This window comes from Acanthochromis polyacanthus, chromosome 3 (genome assembly GCF_021347895.1).
Source record: "Acanthochromis polyacanthus isolate Apoly-LR-REF ecotype Palm Island chromosome 3, KAUST_Apoly_ChrSc, whole genome shotgun sequence".
Lineage (NCBI taxonomy): Eukaryota > Metazoa > Chordata > Actinopteri > Pomacentridae > Acanthochromis > Acanthochromis polyacanthus.
In genome coordinates this window covers 3,614,225-3,633,383 of record NC_067115.1, presented here as the reverse complement: position 1 = coordinate 3,633,383, position 19,159 = coordinate 3,614,225, and the positions used below count along the sequence as shown (strand labels likewise).

The 19,159-nt window shown below is 41.2% G+C and overlaps 1 protein-coding gene across 1 annotated transcript in view; it reads right to left on the bottom strand.

The window, feature by feature from the left end:
* Window positions 1-1,887: 1,887 nt before the first annotated feature.
* The window catches only part of LOC110962114 (voltage-dependent calcium channel gamma-2 subunit-like), a 65,597-nt gene continuing 48,325 nt past the window's right edge, over window positions 1,888-19,159 (bottom strand). Inside the window, exons 3-4 of the mRNA XM_022210008.2 lie at window positions 7,989-8,129; window positions 1,888-4,111 (exon numbers count right to left, since the gene is read on the bottom strand). Of these exons, the coding sequence (XP_022065700.1) occupies window positions 3,579-4,111; window positions 7,989-8,129 (674 nt within the window). The 3' untranslated portion in view covers window positions 1,888-3,578. The remainder of the gene's footprint in view (window positions 4,112-7,988; window positions 8,130-19,159) is intronic.

Here is a 19,159-nt window from a genome sequence, read left to right as displayed (position 1 = left end):
GGATGCTGCAACACTTCATTTTTACTACAGTCAGTGAATGGCTGGGTAGGGCCACACCAGACATATGCATGATGGTGCATTTGTTACAAGGACATCGGCACGACATACATAAAAATTTAAATTTAGATTTTTTTTTACACCAGCTGTGCATGGTATTTTTAAAAATTGCATCACCATGTGACACAACCAACCAACTACCAGCCAACGGTTGCTTAGTAACTCCAGCCCGATGGAATCTGCTGTAATCTGTAGATTTTTACTTACCCGTGTTACTCAAACTCGCTGAGGAATGTCAAGATTCACAGCATTATTTTGGCATTGTTGAGTCTTCAGTTTCCAGATCCAGCATTTCGGGACTACAGACATCTGTAGTCCCGAAAAAGATTCTGCCATCCACATGTGTTACAGGTTCAGTGAAGGAACACTGTAGACAACAGCAAAATTCTCGTCTGCTGAGAATTTGAATAACAGATACAATCAACTCCTCTATTTATAAATTAAACCCACTAGTAATGACTTCATTGTATGCAATTAATAGCCCGACAAAATCTTAAGCCATAAACAGACGGTGAGGACTTGTCCCAAGATAGCAGTTTTTCTGGACTTTTTAAACGAAGTCCGCAGTCCTACGCCTCATTAAACAGCAAGAGTTTCAACCAGGTACTACAGCAAAGACAATTCTGCACCGCACATCTGCTTTAATCAAAGTAACTACTTGCAATTGTTTGTGATCAATTAATGATTAATCACTGGCATTGCAACTCATTGGTTCAATAGATAATATACTATCTACTGGAGCTGAAAACGAAACGTTTTCAAACTGAAATCGCAATTTGGAATGAAGCAATTAGCAAAATGCGAAGGCTGCAAATAGTAGTGTACCATAGATGCAACAGCTGCCACATCTTGTTCATCACTGAGGGTATCTCATTGATACATGTGCAATGTTGGAGGCAAGGAAAAGAGAAATCCCTGGAAGAACAGTGTTGTTATTCATCACAGATTTTGAACACACATGGAACTAGAAAAGCACTCAGAGAGCGCAGACCTCCGCCAAGGATAGAGAGGAAAACAGGAAACCCATGCAGTAAAGGATCATGAGCTGGAATCGAACCTGCATCTCTGACACAGTTCTGTTTACAAATCACCTTCTTAACCAGTTGAGCTATCTGGACACCTTGCTCCACTTTGTTGGACGACATACTAACCTATGATGTTTTTGTCATATTTTGGACCACATACTAAACCACATACTAAAAAAATCAAAGTGATCCAGAATCCAGGATCCTTTCCGGATTGCCACCAAACTTAAATCAGCTCTTCCTCTTACCATAGTCTACATCTCCTCAAAATTTCATGTGATTCTGCCCAGGCGTTTTTGAGTTATCTTGCTAACAGACAGACAGACAGACAGACAGACGGACACACAAACGCCGGGTGTCACACAACCTCCTTGGCGGAGGTAATAAAACTAAAATTCAGGCAAACTGCTTCATTTTCTTTTCCCCAAACTCTGTGGAACTGCTTAGAAGCCTTCACCTACATTTACATAAGATGACCATTTGTTCATTTTAGACGCTGCCTTGTTTAAAACTGCACAAATGCTTTGAGATTCCATCCAGTCAGATTCTATAGATAAGCTCCAAACATTTTGCTGTTTCACTAAACTTTGTGCTACATCTCAGTCACCATCAGACTAAAATGAAAGACAGAAACCAGCCTATCAACCTGCTTACTCAAACTTATCTTCCTCATTGAAAAAAATTGTCTTTCATTTTTGCTATGTCTCTTTCTTGACAAAACGCCTCCAATCCTAACATGGTCTCTGGTTTAACCGGACCTGCTGACCAGTTTTTCCAAGACCAAATATGATACAACAAAGACTCATTCAGTTCCCTACGGGGGAGGGGTTCAATTTTTATTCGTCATCAGGACTTGATGCATCCAAGTTCAGAATCATTCAGTTTTGGCACCTTGAAAGACATTACGCTTTTTTAAAGTTCTCATTTACAACAACACAACGCGAAACCAAAGACCAAGAAAAATGAGAGAAAGAAAGACTAAGGCTGTGTGAGAGTTCAAAGGAACAGAGAAAGTAAAAGTAAATGAAAAGGCATGATGAGATTTTCTTCTGTTAAAAAAAGCCTTGATACGTTTTTTGTTTCAAGCGTAACGAAGCCCCACCCAAAATACCCACTCAAAACAAAAAAAGAAAAAAACTGAAATAGACACAGTACTGTAACATTAATTTCTACTTTGTCACTCCCACTGCCCTTACATGGCATCATTGTTCAGTTGTTCAAAACATAGGTTCCTTAAAAGCAGATCGGATGATTTTGATTAGCATGCATGTAAATTCTTAATTTTTTGGAGTCACTTAGCTTCAGCTCGCTGGTAGCCGTGTTCTCTCACGCACTACTTTGTGTCTTTGGCAGTAGTGACGTTTCATTGTCCACAGTCATCTTCAAGTTTGCAGAGAGATCATCCATTACCCAGAGTTCTCTCTTCACTCCAGTCCTTTATGAGGCCAAAAAACAAAAAAAGTGAGGTCAACTTTTACCTCTAGTTGACCCTGAACAAAGATGGCTGCCAGGGTCCGGCGGAAGGCCAAAAGATTTCTTTTTTTTGTTGTAAAAGAATGTGATAATGTGTCTAATACTAACCAATATCAGTTTATCAAGTAGGCTGAAGCCTTTGCCCCTCAAGTGAGCCAGTCACAATGAATCCTCCGTCTTGGTTTAGTTTCCATGACGACTTGATTTAGTTTCACTTGTAAGTTACTTTTTTTTCTTGTTGATATTTTTTGCGCCAGGGAAGTCTAGTCATGATTTATTAACATATATATTCATATATTTATATATAATCAATACATATATTAACTTATGTGTTTTTTTTCTTGTTTTTTATTTTTTTGCGGCCTGAATTGCTCCCTGCTAAAATCCCACACCGCAATGGTTCACAGTATTAATGCGAATAAAGAATGAAATCAAGAAGATACAGCAACTAAAGAAAGGAGTGGGGTTTAAGGAAGTTTAGGGTGTGTGTGTTGGGGGGCTTGTGGTATGGAAGTTCGAGGGCAGGTTCATAGGAAGGGCTGAGGGCCAGATTAAGCCCCCTTTTGATCAGACTGAGGAAGAGTAAAAAATATAAAGTTTGCCTTTAAATGGGCAGTCTGGCCAAGCCCACCACTCCGCTAATCCAAAGCCCGGAGACAACCACCGCCCACCCCACCCCAGCATCCCCAAGGCCCTCCCCTCCCAACTCATCTTTCCCCGACCTCCCCCTCAACTCTTTACAAACATGTTCAAAACTTGTTAAACAATGGTTCATGGGAAAATCATGCATGTTTCTTTTTTTATGCATTTTTACTCCGTTTCCTTTTTTTAAGCAGAAACTCAGTGATTATCTGAGGTGCTGCTCAGAACTTCCCCTCTGTCGGTTAACCTTTACTACTAAATCTACCCATCTAAGCCCTCTTCTCTTCCTCTTTCTGCCTCCTAACACCATGATCTGTTTTTTGCTGCTTCCCCCCAAAGTCCCACTGATTTTTGTTAGTGTCTGTGGTCCATCTGTCAGTTTCATACAGGTGTGGTGCGCCGGTTGGCGGTGTTGCTGTGACCGCCTGAGTCTTTCAGGTCCTTCTGGATGCAGTTGTGGACCTGCAGGAAGTTGTGGTCCCTCTCCGTGGAGTTATAGGTGGCTGTTGGCGTGCCCGTTTGGCCCTTGGGCAGCGTGTACATGGACAGCTCGGTGGAGGGCAGCGTCCCGAAGGCCTTGAGGCCAACTGGTGATGCCTCGCGAGAGTGCGAGGGATCCGTAGAGCGGGACGAAGAGCGTGAACGGCGTCGATAGCGATAGCGGTAGCTTGGGATGCGTGTGATGGCCGCACCTTGGAGGTAGTCAGCGGCTCGGGCCCCCACACGTAGCTCCCGATGGCGATCGATGAACATGTGCACAGCCAGCACGCCCACCATTTCAGCCATGATGAAGGAGAGGGCGCCGAAGTAGAAGGACCAGCCGTAGGAGTAGCTGTTCTTCTTGGAGTCACTCTTGGAAGGGTCTCCAGCGTTGGCTGATATGTACACAATGATTCCTATAATGTTGCTCAGGCCTGGTATAGAAAAAGAGGAGGGAGATTAAATCATAACTAAAATACAGCCACAGTCAAATCGGACCACACATTAAACATCCAAAGTCATCACTGTTTAAAGAAATTTCTAATGAATTTTAAAAAGTCACAACATCATTCTGTTGATTTAATGGAACTTTTCTCTTCATACAATTAAAAGGAAGGCAAGCCTCATGATGCTACATCTTTCTGATGTTAGCGCATCTATTTTGTGGCAGTTTTCCTATACAACCCAATGCCCCAACAAAGTGTCCCAATTCCCAAAAGAATATTGCATTCCTTTCCTCCTAACTGTTCCCTCTGAATGCCAGATTTTCACACTACGCAACATTTTGCAGTCTGTCCATTCAGAACAACTAAAAATCTTCACTGTCATCAGAAAGTATGTCTTATGTACTTGTTCTGAAACCTGAATCTTAGCCAGTTCCACGGTCTTAGTGCAGAGGTCATGATTTTCTGGTTTGGTATCTTGGGACACTTCATGTGGGGTAATTGTGCCCTAGCAGGTATGGAAGGTTGTCCACTAACTGCAGGGTTGGTAGTTGTACCAGCAAATTCGAATGTTGTTTTCTCTTGATAGATCTGGACCTCTAAATGTTTTAAAGTACTACTTGTTGTTAAAAGTCAAGTATATACATATATATATATATATATATATATCTGTAGGGCTTTGTAGTCCTGAAAAGTCTTAAAGGGAAAGTATTTCTCAAGCAGTTACCACTTGCAGTGCTTACAACAACATCAGTTTTGTCTCCCAGTACTTGAGTTATTTTGAGCACAATTTGCATTTGTTTCTATTTGCTGTCAATGACTGCCGGCTAGTTTGATAAAAAAAAAAAGACACTAATGTTTGTCATGTTGGACTTTAGTGCACATGCATATGGCTGTTTCCTGAAGGCAGACATATCAGAAGAAAAAAATCTTTTTTTTTTTTTTGCAGCATCAGTTAACAATCCAATTCCAGCTCCTCCAGTTTGCATACAAGGGTTAATCAGAAGGTTTTGAGAACGTTTGTGGACTGTGTCATTGTGCTGTGCATGCAACATGTACAAGTGTTGCAGAAACATTGTAAGCAATTACTGCAAAAGGTAACTACTTGGAAGGAGATGGTGGTCAAATGTAAATCAGGTACTGTTTCAGGTTTCTATAACTGCAGTCTTGTAACTTTTCGATCAACTCTAGTATTGCCAATGAACCCCAAACTGTTGGTTTAGCCGGCACTGTGCAAAGGTGAATGTGAAACAATCTGATTTGGATGAAAGTGCTAAAACAATTAAGCCCATCCACCATTGAAACAAGCTTAATTTCTTGTTAAGCTGTTAATTAAAAAAAAAAATCAAAGCATTGTGAGCTTAAGACGACTTTCGATGATTTGTCATTATTTTGACACTTAGTAGACTAGTGCTTCACTGAAAGCACAGCACATTTAATAATCAGTCACATCATTTAATACTTGTAGCCCCAGGGATGACAGCTAGGATGATAATAAGGGGATGCATACACTGGTTTTTATAATTAATTGATGCATACTAAATATATATGTATACGATTTTCCATTTGTTTACATTTCAGTTGCTGTTGTCCACAAAGCCAAGCAGCCAAGAAGCTGTCCTTCACAGTGAAGACGAAGACAGCTGATCAATGAGAGTGACAGAGAACCAAAATATGCTTCAAATTAATTAGTAACTTATTAGATCTGCGTGTCAAAGGTGCTAATGTGAATAGAATCTGTTGTAGTTGACAGACCACATGTTTCCACTGTGGCTATTGACAGCCAGCACTTTCTCTCTCTCTTTTTCTCTCTGACTTTCTTTTTTTTTCTCCTAAACTGGGACAGATTCGCTTCTATTTCTCATATCCCATTTCTCTATTTCACCCTCCCCAGCTGTTTCTACCTCCAACAGTGTTGAAATTCACATCTTCTGTCAATCTCTCTCATCTGTCTCACCTTTTCTCTCCATCTCCCTTTCCCTCTTCCCCCTCCCTCTATTTTGATCATCTGTCGTTCTTATCATACATCAGCACTCTGGCTGTGTGTAGCCAAAAATAGACACCGACAGACAGACAGACAAAAAGACAAAGATAAACAGTGAAAACAATACTGTATGAAGACATGGAAAATCAGACTGAGATGTGAGGACTGAGAGGGCCTGATTGAGACGGATCAGAGCAAAAGAGTATCAGGGACACCTTATTTTTAGAGTGTAATCCCAGTGGCCTCCTCTTAGCCTAGCAACAGGGCGAGAGAGACAGACACAGACAGTGGGAAAGAGAGAGAAACAGAGAACTGCATCTCTCACTTCTGACTTGGAGGGGAACTAGTTATCTAGCGCAGCACAGTAGGCCATGGCCTAGAACCATAGTACACGCTTGCACACACAAAAATGCTTCGGCAAAATGGCAACCTGCACTATCTTTGTCTCCTTTGCTTCATCCTGAGGCAATTGTTGTATGTTACACACACATCAAACACCGCGCAACACTTCATCTGGTGGCCACCAAGCACGATCAGGGCTACTGATGTCTCCAAATTAAAACATTTTCATTTTCAGCTGCTCCACAGCCCAGACATTTGTGACCTGTTTCAGATGTTTTGATACTGTGCTCTCACATGGACTTTCTTTACCTCTGTTTTGCTTCCGGCCTCCTCTGTGTAGCTTTTTTATTAATATTTCCACACAAGTGAATGACAATTTTTTGCTTTTTATTTGACATAGAAACAGATTTAGAGGTAATTTGTTGGTAGATGGAAGCTTTAAGCATTAATATCCAGTCAGTCGGATGTCTGTGATGCCCTTAACCTTCGCTTTATTTCTGTATTCTGACATCAAATCTGGTTAAATTAATATTTGCTCATGCATGAATATTGGATTCATCAAACATGTATCCAAAACCATCACTAACAAAAATGCCACAATCAGCTGGATGTGTCAGTTAGCCCGTTTGCCAACCAGTTTTACCATATCAGCATTATGAGGTTTTGCATTACTTTGACATCCATTACTTTGACAGTGTTGACAAATGTTGATTCCAACAGAAACTTTATTTTCTTGATATGCCTCTTTCCTCCACTACCTGTTCCTCTACAATCTAGTCTTTCTGTTCTTCTTAAAGGCATTATGGAGGATGTTTTTTTGTTTAATTTGTCTGATTCACATAAAATGAATATACTGACCTTTAGTGGACTTGTATGTATGGTCTCTAAAAGAATAAAAAATTTAAAAAAAAATAACTGTGGACATGGCAGGACCTGAAAAACATCAGCCAATCAACGCGCTCGGACCGAGGCGTTTGGTTTGCTCCCTTTCCTGTCAATCAAAAATCTTCCGGCTCAGGCCTAGTTACGTAGATTACGTACGCCTTGGACTTACGTGTTTTGTGTATGTGTTGCTTTGGTATAGCTTCGTAGTTAGCTGGCGACTTGTTTTGCTCATCTTTTTTTACATTATGGCAGATAAAGATTCAGGGGGACCCAGCCGTAAAAGACAACTTCACGAGTCCTACGCAAGTTTCTGGAGGGGGGCGTTTTTTCGTAAATGTTAAGAGGGGGGAGGTTAGAGGGGGGTGAGGGAGAGGTTGTATGTGCGCATGCGCATGCTACGTTCAAAGTCGTAGGAAATTAAATCTCCTCTAATGCCTTTAACTTTCCACATTCATCAGTCCTTCAATACACCCAATTAATCCTCTTCTCCTGCTTTCGTCTTTTGTTCATTCTTACTCTATTTTCCTCTTCTTCCTCCTAAATTCTCCCTTTTACCTCCATCCATCCTCCCACTTTTACTCTCACACCTCCCATCTGCCATTGTCTTTAAACTCTCCCTCCCCTTTTGTTCATTTGTTCCCCTTCTTCCCTTCGTACCTGCGGAGACGAAGAGGATGCCGGCGCTAAGGATGATGTTGTGGCGTGACTTGTAGAACTCGCTGGCGGCAATGCACAGCCCCCCCATGAAGAGCAGGATCACACTTAGGATAGGGAAGATACTGGAGGCTCGTACAGCGCCTGGATAGACACATCAAGACAAAATATACTGGTGTCACAATGTGCACAGCTGGACATCTGTTAAGATATGATTGTTACTACCAATAGCATGACGACAGAATGACCAAACAATAGCTGCCATGGATGGAACACCTTGTATCTGTGATTGTAAGACACTGATGAGAAATAACTTGTAATTGTATGTGTTGCAACCATAATCTATCAAAGTCGACACTTTATTTTGGATGAGAAAGGACTGCTTCCCTGGTGTACTTGTTCATTAGTTCACAGATTCATGATTTGTGTCACTGGGTATCAAACTTCAGTCAAAAGACAAACAACATTTTTTCTTCTTTATTTTTACCCCTTTTATGCCTCTTCTCCCTTGTATCTTAGATCTTTCCTCCAATGGATGGCATGTCTCCCTCCCTCCATCACTCTATCGCTCCATCTCACTGACTCTGTCTGCCTGTGTCCTCCTTCTCTCCCCCATATCAGTCTGTCCATCAGCCATTAGTCTGTTTGCCCTCTGCGTGGCTGATTTGCTGATTGGCCTCAGGGTTGTCATGGCGCTCCAGTGGTCACGGAGCTTGATCTGGTTTCTGAGGCGACCAATGTCACATTCCTCAACTTTTGGTCGTTTTAGTGCTGAAACCCTTTCCTGTATCATTCTGTCTCTCTTAAAGAAGATATTGTGATTATTGAAGCTAAGGGTTTTTATTAGTATGTCACTGTATCCATATTCATTGTGAAACTTTGTGTTTGTTTATGTCCAGCTGAAGGTAGACTGTCAATCATAATCACAATGGTGAAAAACATTTCAGTTCATTGCTGATGTGAATATAGAAAAGTCACTTAAAAGTCTGATGGCACAACAACTACATGAAGTCAGGAGTCTGAAGGCAGATTTTAAAATACTGCCCAAACTCTCAGTTGTAAACAACCATCGTAATTTAAAGATCTTCTTGTTAAACTTCGAATTCCTGTATTTATTGTACTTGTCCACAAACTCCTGTTGTGGTGAAGTGGTTTAGATATTGTGGCTAAATGCTTGATTACAACCCAAGCATGCCCTGTTGAACTCTACCTAATGAACTTAAGCAAAATTAAGATTAGACAGGTCACCAGATCAGTAAGAAACTTCATAGCTGTTGAGTGAAAGAACATGTCTTGTCCTTTGATATTATTTTTCTTTGCCTTTTCCATCCTATATCTCTCTCCATCTCTCTAGCATAGCTGCTGGTGGTTTCATTCACTGACGCAGATCAAATATTAAAAAGGACCTGTTATGCTCATTTCCAGCTCTATATTTTTATTCTGGGACTCTACTAGAGTAGCTCTGCATGATTCACAGTTTAAAAAAGATGTATATCTCTCATACGAAATGTTATGCTGCTCTTCTTTTAGTCTTGGCCTGGAAAAGGCCAATATTAGCTCTGGGCTCTTTAACCCTTAAAAAGCCAGGACCGAGTATACTCGGTTCACGCTTACTCGTACACACAGCCGAAACCGAACATTCTCGGCTCAACAAGTGTGACCTGTTTATGATTGCTAATTAACATAAAATATGCACACACCCGTATGTTTGGTAAGATGTAAACATTGGCCCTAAATTCGCTTATTTCAAACGATAAAGCCGTATGAGCCGTTATAACGAAGCCGCATTTACGAAGCTCTTATCGGGGCCGCGTACCGGCCGAAATTCAACATGGCAAACGTCTACGACAATGAGACCTCGCAAGACTTGATCGATATTTTTATGGATTAGGTGGTTTTAATATATGTTTTAGTGTATGTACTTCTCCAGAAATATGGCCTTGTAAGGGTTAAAGCTCCCCCTGCCTAAAAGTGTACTCCTTTCTGATTGGCCAGCTGCTGGAAGCCTGCTGAGTGGCAGCACCCAGTACTCATAAGCTCCGCCTCATCCTCTGGGCAGCATGTAAGTTCTGAAAACAAACTGTAAACCTAATACAAATTCTCTTTCTTGATTGAAAATGGCAACTTTTTAAATCTATCCATGTGTCTGAGCCCGAATCCAATCCGGAATACAAAAGCAGAGAGCATCAACAAACATTACAGAGGAACACTCTCACCATTGATTTGTTAATATTATACTCAGATTCTCGAAACATTCATAGTATTGTTGTTGACATATGCATGTGTGGGAAAATGCTGAATGAACTGGAAAACATCTGATGTCAGGAACAAACCGGTTTGTACAAAACTGTGTTTCCATACAATTTAACTGCATTTTCAATTGTGTTTTAAGAAAAAACTGGTTGGATTAAGTTTGCAACATATCACAAATACATTTAGAATCAACTTATCTTTGCTATTTATTTTATTGCTTCACTGTCACTACTTTCCAGCCAACTTATCACACATTAAATGGGACTTTTCACCCTGGTAACCCAGAAAATGGAGGAGAGGCTTCAAATATTTTGTGGATTGGTTGCATTCCAGCCCAAACCACGATATGTTTCCTATTGTCGACCAGTGCGAGATATTTTCCAAAATACAACCACATAGTTTTGGTGCTGAAACCTAAGCGGAAAGCAAGTAAAAACCAAAAGTAAGGTGAAAATGAAACTTGAGTTGCAGACTGTGGATCCTCCAGATGCTACTCCAGTTGCAGAAACAGGCCTCCATTCTCACCTTCTCATGCAGACTTCTTAAATGAGAATGCAGTTTAGTTGTAAATGAAGCATATTTGTGGAGCCTGGATTGGTTTGTAAATATCAAAAATCTTTATTGTCATTGTGTTTCCACACAGCGAAATTACGATTGGTGACTCCCAGCCATAGGTAAAAAAAAAAAGTAGGAAAAGGCACACTACATGCAAATAAAATAAAAAAAAACACTTGAAAGATATAAATATGTAAACAGAGTTAATATAAGTAGCTAGTCACCAAATCACTTTGTAGGATGTCACTGCACCATTGGTTTTTTTCATAAGCCGGAGTCCTATAGTACGACTCAAGTAGACTGCTTTGCAAAAAAAGTGTAGATAAAATCATGATGCATGTCAATATTTTAAGACTGTTCATCAAAAAAAAGTTCTAAAAAAACTCAAAGTTTCTTACAGGGAGTGCTTTGATTTACATTTACCGTATTATGTACCTGACACTGTAACATCATACTATGACAAAAAAAGGAAAAGCACAACATGTCGCCTTTAGGATGACCTCAGAGTTGGAACTGCACCAAGATTTGCCCTCTCCTCCCCCTCCCCCTCCTCCATCAAATATCTTCTAACCTCATCTCCTCCTTTTTATTGGCATGTGCTGTCAGAGCAAATTGTCCTCAAGGTGGAGAGCCCCTCATACCAGGAACATACTGTAAACACACACACACACACTTTTTGAAAGAGTAAGCAAAAATGCCTTCTGTCTCACACACACACACACACCTGTACTACACATGATTTATCACTCACTGGAGGTGAACACACTGCTGCCAGATATTCTCTGTTATACTGGGAGACATACACAGAGCACAAACAGCATCGGACAGCACATAATATATGGCAGCAAGGTTGTGTTAGTAATCAAAATTTTATTGACTGTTTGCTAAGCCCCGTCTACCTTAGTTCCTGCTGTTACACCCATCAGGCTTTGCGTTTTAACATACGACACATAAAACAGTTTGTAGTGTTCGCAGCCATTTTCTAAATAATGCTTTCTTGATTTAAGCATGTGTGTAAGACACACACATGCTTCTCATTTTTACCCAGTGACTGATTTAGCCTGGTTTAACTGCCAGTCAGATTGTAACATCTGGAGCTAGACAGCTGCACTGTAACATCAGATGCATGAGATGGGTGAAAGTTCCAGATCTGGTTTTGGCTTTGATATGTTTGAGAATACAATCTCTTCTCAAGGGCCTATTAATTTTATCATACTAACTCACAGCCGTAACAACAGTAGAAAGAAAGATCATCAGTGGGTATCAAGGACATAGAAGAACCCAGTGACAGAAACATGCATGCTGTTGCATTACAAAACTGTTCAAATAAGCTGTTTTTTTGTATCCTACATTACGTAAATTAAATCAAATGATATTGCTTCACATCACCTCTTGTCTGAATATGGCAAAACGCCAATCTACTCCGACGGTGAACATGGATAGGAAACCAAACTCAGTGAGAGAATATGCTGAGGTACAGAAGCTAGCGGGAAAGTGAGTGGCTGCAGCAAGGATGTGAGACTTCAACAAAGAGAAGCACAAATACAGAACGAAACATAAAAGTCAACTTTGGTGGAAAGCTGAGATTGACAAAACACAAGGAGAATAGGGGGATAAATAGAGAAATGAGTAGGAATAAAGAAGAGAATGCAAAAGGAAAAGAGGAAAAAGAAGATGAGACAAAAGGCGAAGAGAAGGGCGAAGACTGCAGGCCTCCACTTCTCTGTGAAGCTGCTTTGCCTCTCTCTCTCTCTCTCTCTCTCTCTCTCTCTCTCTCTCTCTCTCTCTCTCTCTCTCTCTCTCTCTCTCTCTCTCTCTCTCTCTCTCTCTCTCTCTCTCTCTCTCTCTCTCTCTCTCTCTCTCTCTCTCTCTCTCTCTCTCTCTCTCTCTCTCTCTCTCTCTGTGCACTTTTTCTTTAAGCAGAAGGCAGGGAGTTGAAAAGAAAGAATTTTTAAATGTGCTGGCCTCCAGGCGCACCCTGCCACCAAGCACATCAGGGCACACAGACAGAGAGACGGGGGGAGTGGATTTGAAAGTGAATGAGTTTCAGTGGCAGGAGACATCTACAGTATGTTCTGAGTTTTTTTGTCACGTATGCTCGAGGCAGCGATGAGGATTGAAACTGCCGCTCGTAGATTGATCATCTCTGTAAACTGGAGGCCATCACACCATACCACACATACCATGTAGCACCTTCTTACGAGTCAAACTTTTCACAAACATCTTCTGTATCTGCTGTGCAAGATGGGGAGTTTTGTGGCAAAAATAAATCTGCTAATTACTACTACTGTTAGTCAATTTCTTGATTCTGAAGTATAAATCTTTAATGCTGTACCAAAACACTTGAGTACTTAAAGGTACTCTGGAGAATTTCTGGTCTCCTGTAGCGCTACAGAGCAGAGAATGAATCTGTGTCTTTGTTTTTCTTGGGTATGTGCATGCAAACAGATATGTACACATTTCTACCATTGGTTTTACACTCTTCCACTGATTTACAATCTTATATAAATATATAATGCACCTCAAACAAGAAAATTATGATGGAAAGCATGCACTTTAAAAATGTTAATGAAATTTTATTTATAAATGTTTTATTAGAAAAATATGCATTTGACATATTTGTCAGGCCTCAAATATAAATAAGCTGCACATTTTGTTTAAAATCACTAAACGTGCACAGAACTTTTATTTGTTTACAAAACACCTTATAGTTAAATATTACATAAATATATTGCTGTCTTTTTAGACAGGAAGTAGGAGTTGTTTTCTTCACTGAGTGGAAATGAAGATAAAACAACAAAGCCACAATTGATGGACGAACGTATAAAGTATCAGTGCTCTGAATTAGCAAACAAAAGAATACGAAAAGTAAAATGGAGCAATTTATTATAGCTGCATTCCATGTCAGTGCAATTACTATTCACATCACTACGAACCAGAGAAATAATAGTTGTAAAATGTGCAACCAGTTTGTGAGTATTGCAAGCAACAGAATCCACAGCTGATTATCTACATCCATCAGTCTGTCCACTATCTACACCCACTTATCCAACACAGAACTGCAGGAGCATAAAGCCTATCTCAGCTCATAATTACGAGTTCGGATGCACCCTGGACGGGTCACCAGTCTGCTAATTATAAGCATGAAAGCGGTTTGTAATATTGTTTCTATATTTCCCTGTTGCAAGATTATTTCTGTTTTAAATTAGAGGGGAGCTGTGAAGGCTTTATGTTATTACTGTACATAGAGAAACAATTGTTCAGAGGAGGCAGTGGAGAATCTCCATGATGACACTGTTGCTGATGATATTCCTACAACGTACGTCTGCAGTTAATGATCATTCTAACTACTTATCAACTGTGTGATGTTTCATTTCACAAATCCTAGTCTGCCAGAAGGTGGAAGAAGCTCCTTTTCTTCTGAGTTTTCTCTGACATGTTTGTGCAAATTAACAAAGTAAAACAACTCTATGTGAGACATCCTGTCATCCCTACATCGGAACATTGTGAGAACAATGTGAGATACACAGAGGAGGCGCACACACTCACAAACCTACAGTCTCACCCCCTTTCCCCACTTTCACAACTCTTTTTGTTGCCTTTCTCTGCTTTATACTTTCATGTTCCCTTCATTTCTCCCTTTGCTTGGTTGCTTCTGCTGCAGTGGTGTGTGTTTATATGTGTGTCTCTGGCTGACTTATGGTTTCATTAGCTGCAGCAGAGGAGAGCCTTGTAATTGTGGCTGAATTATAGAGGCGGGGGTGGACACCACCATGGGAGCTCCCTGGGTTCACACACACACACACACACACACACACACACACACACACACACACACACACACACACACACACACACGCATAATGTGCAGACACAATCTACAGTGCAGCAACCCCCCATTACCTTGTCACACACACACACACACACACACACACACACACACACACACGCTAACTCAACAAGCTACAAAGTGAACACACTCATCGATCAGCCTCCCACCTACTCACTCGCTCACTCTCCAAAGTGGGGTGTTTCCCATACACACTGTACACTACCCGAGCAGGAACAATCTGCTCACTCTCTCTGTCTCCCACACAGACGCACACACACTCATCTAACTTCTAACACACACACACACTTCGCCCACGTGGGAGAGCCCAGCAGCAAAGAACATGTGGTATTGGGAACTCAGCAAAACAGCTACAGGGGAATAACTATCAGAGTGTGTGTGGTGTGTGTGTGTGTGTGTGTGTGTGTGTGTGTGTGTGTGTGTGTGTGTGTGTGTGTGTGTGTGTGTGTGTGTGTGTGTGTGTCCATGCCAGTCTGACAAACATCTCCACCACTAAAATCATTTTTTTAGACAACAAACTCATCTCATCTAAATGGAGGAAGAAGGAAATCAGAACACACACGCACGGCACCCGGCAGATGTGTGTCTACACGTGGTTGCGTGTGTGTTTGTGCATGCGTGTGTGTTTTCTTGTGAATATAGTACACACACACACACACACACACACACACACACACACACACACACACACACACACACACACACACACACACACACACACACACACACACGGGGGAGCTTGCGCAGCGTGCCAGTCATTATCATGCCGTATTACTCATGTACATCGTGATATGCCTCCATGTCACAACTCGGCTGCCCCAAAATAGCTGCGGTGACGTCAGCGAGTCAGATGACGTCATCGCTGGGTGACGTCACGTGTCTCCTAGCATCCCGATCCGAAGTATTAGCATTATGTACGAGCATTCAGCGTTCTAATTATAGCAACAGGAGGATTGCGCACAGAATGCCTCCACTTCGGAGTGTTCAGAACAAATCGGGACCGTGTATGTGTGCATTTCTATCTTTGTAAGGACCAGGCTTTAGACCTTTCTAGTGAGGATTTGTTTGTGTTATGAGGATATTTTGGCTGGTCTTCATAAGGCTTTTTGTGCTTTGAGAAGAAAGTGGTGTTAAAGGTCACAGGTGTAAATTAACACTACATGTACTCAGCTTTAGTTTAACTGACTTATTTTTGTATATTTTCTACTGCACTGCATTTCATAGGAATATGTTGTTGTTTTTTTCTTTTTGACACCATTTTCTCACTTTGTAGATTGTTATTTTACCTACAAAACATTTGATCAATTTATAAAACATGATCAATACACGCTTTAAATAGAGCTCACTGATCTCATTCAGCTACAGCATGAAAGCAACAGAAGTAATTGTACAATAATGTATTGATTTTAAATGGCTAGTTTGTATATGCAACATATTTTGTTACCATACATGTGTAATTTTGATTTTTTTTTTTACTTTGGCTTTGATTGATGAGTATTTAGATGTAGTTCCACAATGTTCCTGGGTGCTTTTCTATCGGTATATACTGGATCTAGACCTCTGTTCTGAGGCTTGATGGAATATGTAACCCCCTCAGCCAGTGTTGGGTCTACCTCAGAGTCACCTTCTGGTGTTCACGAAAAACCTCCAACGCCATCCTTTGGTGGAATCTCATGTTGGACACTCACGAGCTTCACCCTACAGCCCTCTTCACCATGACAGTCTAGTGGAACTTCCCATTACTGCTGATGCTGCCACAATCCAACTGTCCATCTCTAACTCCATTTACCCCTCACTCGTGACCAAGATCCCGACATAGGTAAAGTACTTCACTTGGGGCATTGTCCCACCTAAAACCCAGAGGGAGCAATCCACTGGTTTCTGGTAAGAACCATTAGACCAGATCAGGAGGTGCTTTTTCTTATCTTTGCCGCTTCCCATCCAGCTGTAAACAACTTCTTGACATCTGCATGTGCTACATGCGGTTATTTTGTGTACTGACCATCTTTTCTTCTACAGAGAGCAGGGCATGCTAAGTCTGACCAGTTGTTCAGTGTTCTGCTTTCGTGCATCTTCACAAAGTGCTGAGGGCAGTAAGTCTGTTTGAAAGCTTCTCTGATACAAGTTTTGTTTGGGTTTGTAGCGCTGAGCGGTGTCAGCAGTACAGCTACAACAGCACAGTTTCACTTCCAGCTGTGTAATAGACACCTCAGTCCAGAGCGCAAAGTTTGACAGCAAAAGCTGTAAAATAGAGATATGCCTATGTTTTTTGGCCTTTGTTTTACATCATAGGATAACAACAAAATGTTCATAAGGAGGATGGAGGAGTCAAAAATCAAAGGGCTTTCAACCAGAAGACTGGGTTTTAAGTCCCAACCTACTCCCATAGTGAGTCAATCTCCATAGATACCCATGTTACAATGTCCAGCTTTACAAAAGAAATAAACATGTTTGCTGCCCAGTAAAAAAAAAAGTGGCGGAGTTATGCGACTATCGGCATACGTCTGTCTGTTTGTCTGTCTGTTAGCAACATTACTCAATAACGAAATAACGGATTTGGATGAAATCTTCAGGGAAGGTCAGAAATGACACAAGGACAGCCTCAACAGAATTCAGCAGTGATGCGGCTTATAGTCTGGATCTATGGATTTGTTAAAGGCTTCTGTATCATTGCGAGATAGCAGCATGGCATCACTGTAACTATGACAACAAGTGAACACTGCATCAGCTGACTGCTGGCAATCACATGATTACAATTCTACTGCAGACTTATCCGTCATAAATCATACAACGACTGAGCAGCCTTGACAGAGTACTGTGCTCTCAGTGTGCTTTTCTTGCTAATAGAGTTGAAGTTTGAGATTGGTTGATGTTTGATGTAAAGAACAAGGATATTTTTTCACTGAGGGTTCCCACAAATATACAAGTACAACGTGTGTGTGTGTGTGTGTGTGTGTGTGTGTGTGTGTGTGTGTGTGTGTGTGTGTGTGTGTGTGTGTGTGTGTGTGTGTGTGTGTGTGTGTGTGTGTAACTGCACCCTGCTCAAGCCAGTTATGGCCAGTGCTGAGCTGTTGGCCATATCTAATCCCATTCATCAGCTCCATGCATGACACAACACACACAGACACTTCACACACTTGCTCACACACTTGCACATACTCACACACTGTGTGTTATATACTTCACACCCTTTCCCTTCTCGCAGTTTCCAACTCTGCAAGCACACAGCAGTTGTAGTAACCCATCTGAAATTTGTGAATAATATACGTGACAAGATTAAACTTAAACCAGCAATACACAAACTTCCAATGTTACTCAAGCACAAGCCTGCCATTCAACACACATTCATGCGTTGTAAACTCAACACCTTTTCAGTTGTAAAATCTTATACCATTTCTGAATAAATATTATTAGTCACAATCTTATTTTCCTCTGTTTTTTTGGAACAGTAAATGTACATGTAAATACAATCTAATGACATCAAGAGACACACTGACACTGACATCTGTGATAAAGCAAATATAAGCTCTGGTTTCAAAGATAGCAGGAGTTCATTTGCAATAATAGACAGTGGAAAAGACACGATGGACAGCAGGCTGTACATGAAGAACTGTTTTATGTAGGACATCACAGAGCCTCAGCAGGCTGATGTGAAAGTTAGGTCATTGTGTATTTTTTGCTTTCAGGAGAGCTTGTGACTTCAGGTGCAGCTTCAGTTGCACTCCACTCCACACAGTGACTGTCTTCATGGTTTCAAGAATGTTGCATCCTGTCCAAAATGGAGCTAAATTACTCATGCATCCTCACATCACCCAACCGGTCGGGGCAGATGGCCGCCTTCCCCGAGCCTGGTTCTGTGAAGTTGTTTTCCCCCCTCCCTTTTCTAGGGTTTTTTTTCCCCACTCTAAAGGCAACTTTGGATTGTTGAGTTTTCTGTTCTCTGTTTCATAAGGTCTGTACCTTACTATGGTGTGAGATGACATATGTTGTGAATCTGTGCTATAGAAATAAAATTGATTTGAACTGAATTGGATAAATTATTTTTTAAAAATGAGAGACCTGATCCAGAGGAGACCAAGGGAAAATCTGACCTAAAACACGAAATATTTTGCATTCAACTCAAAATGAGAGATTGTGGGATTTCTGCACTGATAGTTCTGCCCTCCGGTTTTAGATGTGTACACCAACAAGGTAAATCATAGCTCTGTCCTCTATATTATGCTGTAGTGAAGGATTGGGGTGGTGGCTCTGTGCTCTCTCTCTCTCTGTGGCTGTAGCTGATAGTACAACTGCTGCAGAACGAAGGCTGACTGCTCTCTCTTACATAACCATGTACGAATTCACCCAGAGAGAGGAGGGTTGGTGGGGGAGGCGGGGTGAGACAGCTCAGAGAGCAAGAGACTGAGGGAGAGAGATCGAAAAGGCCCTTGGGGAAAGAGAGAGGGAATGGTAGAGAGACAGAGTGTGTAAAGAGTCCAAAATGAATGATGACTTCCATCCTTGATTTAATATTGGT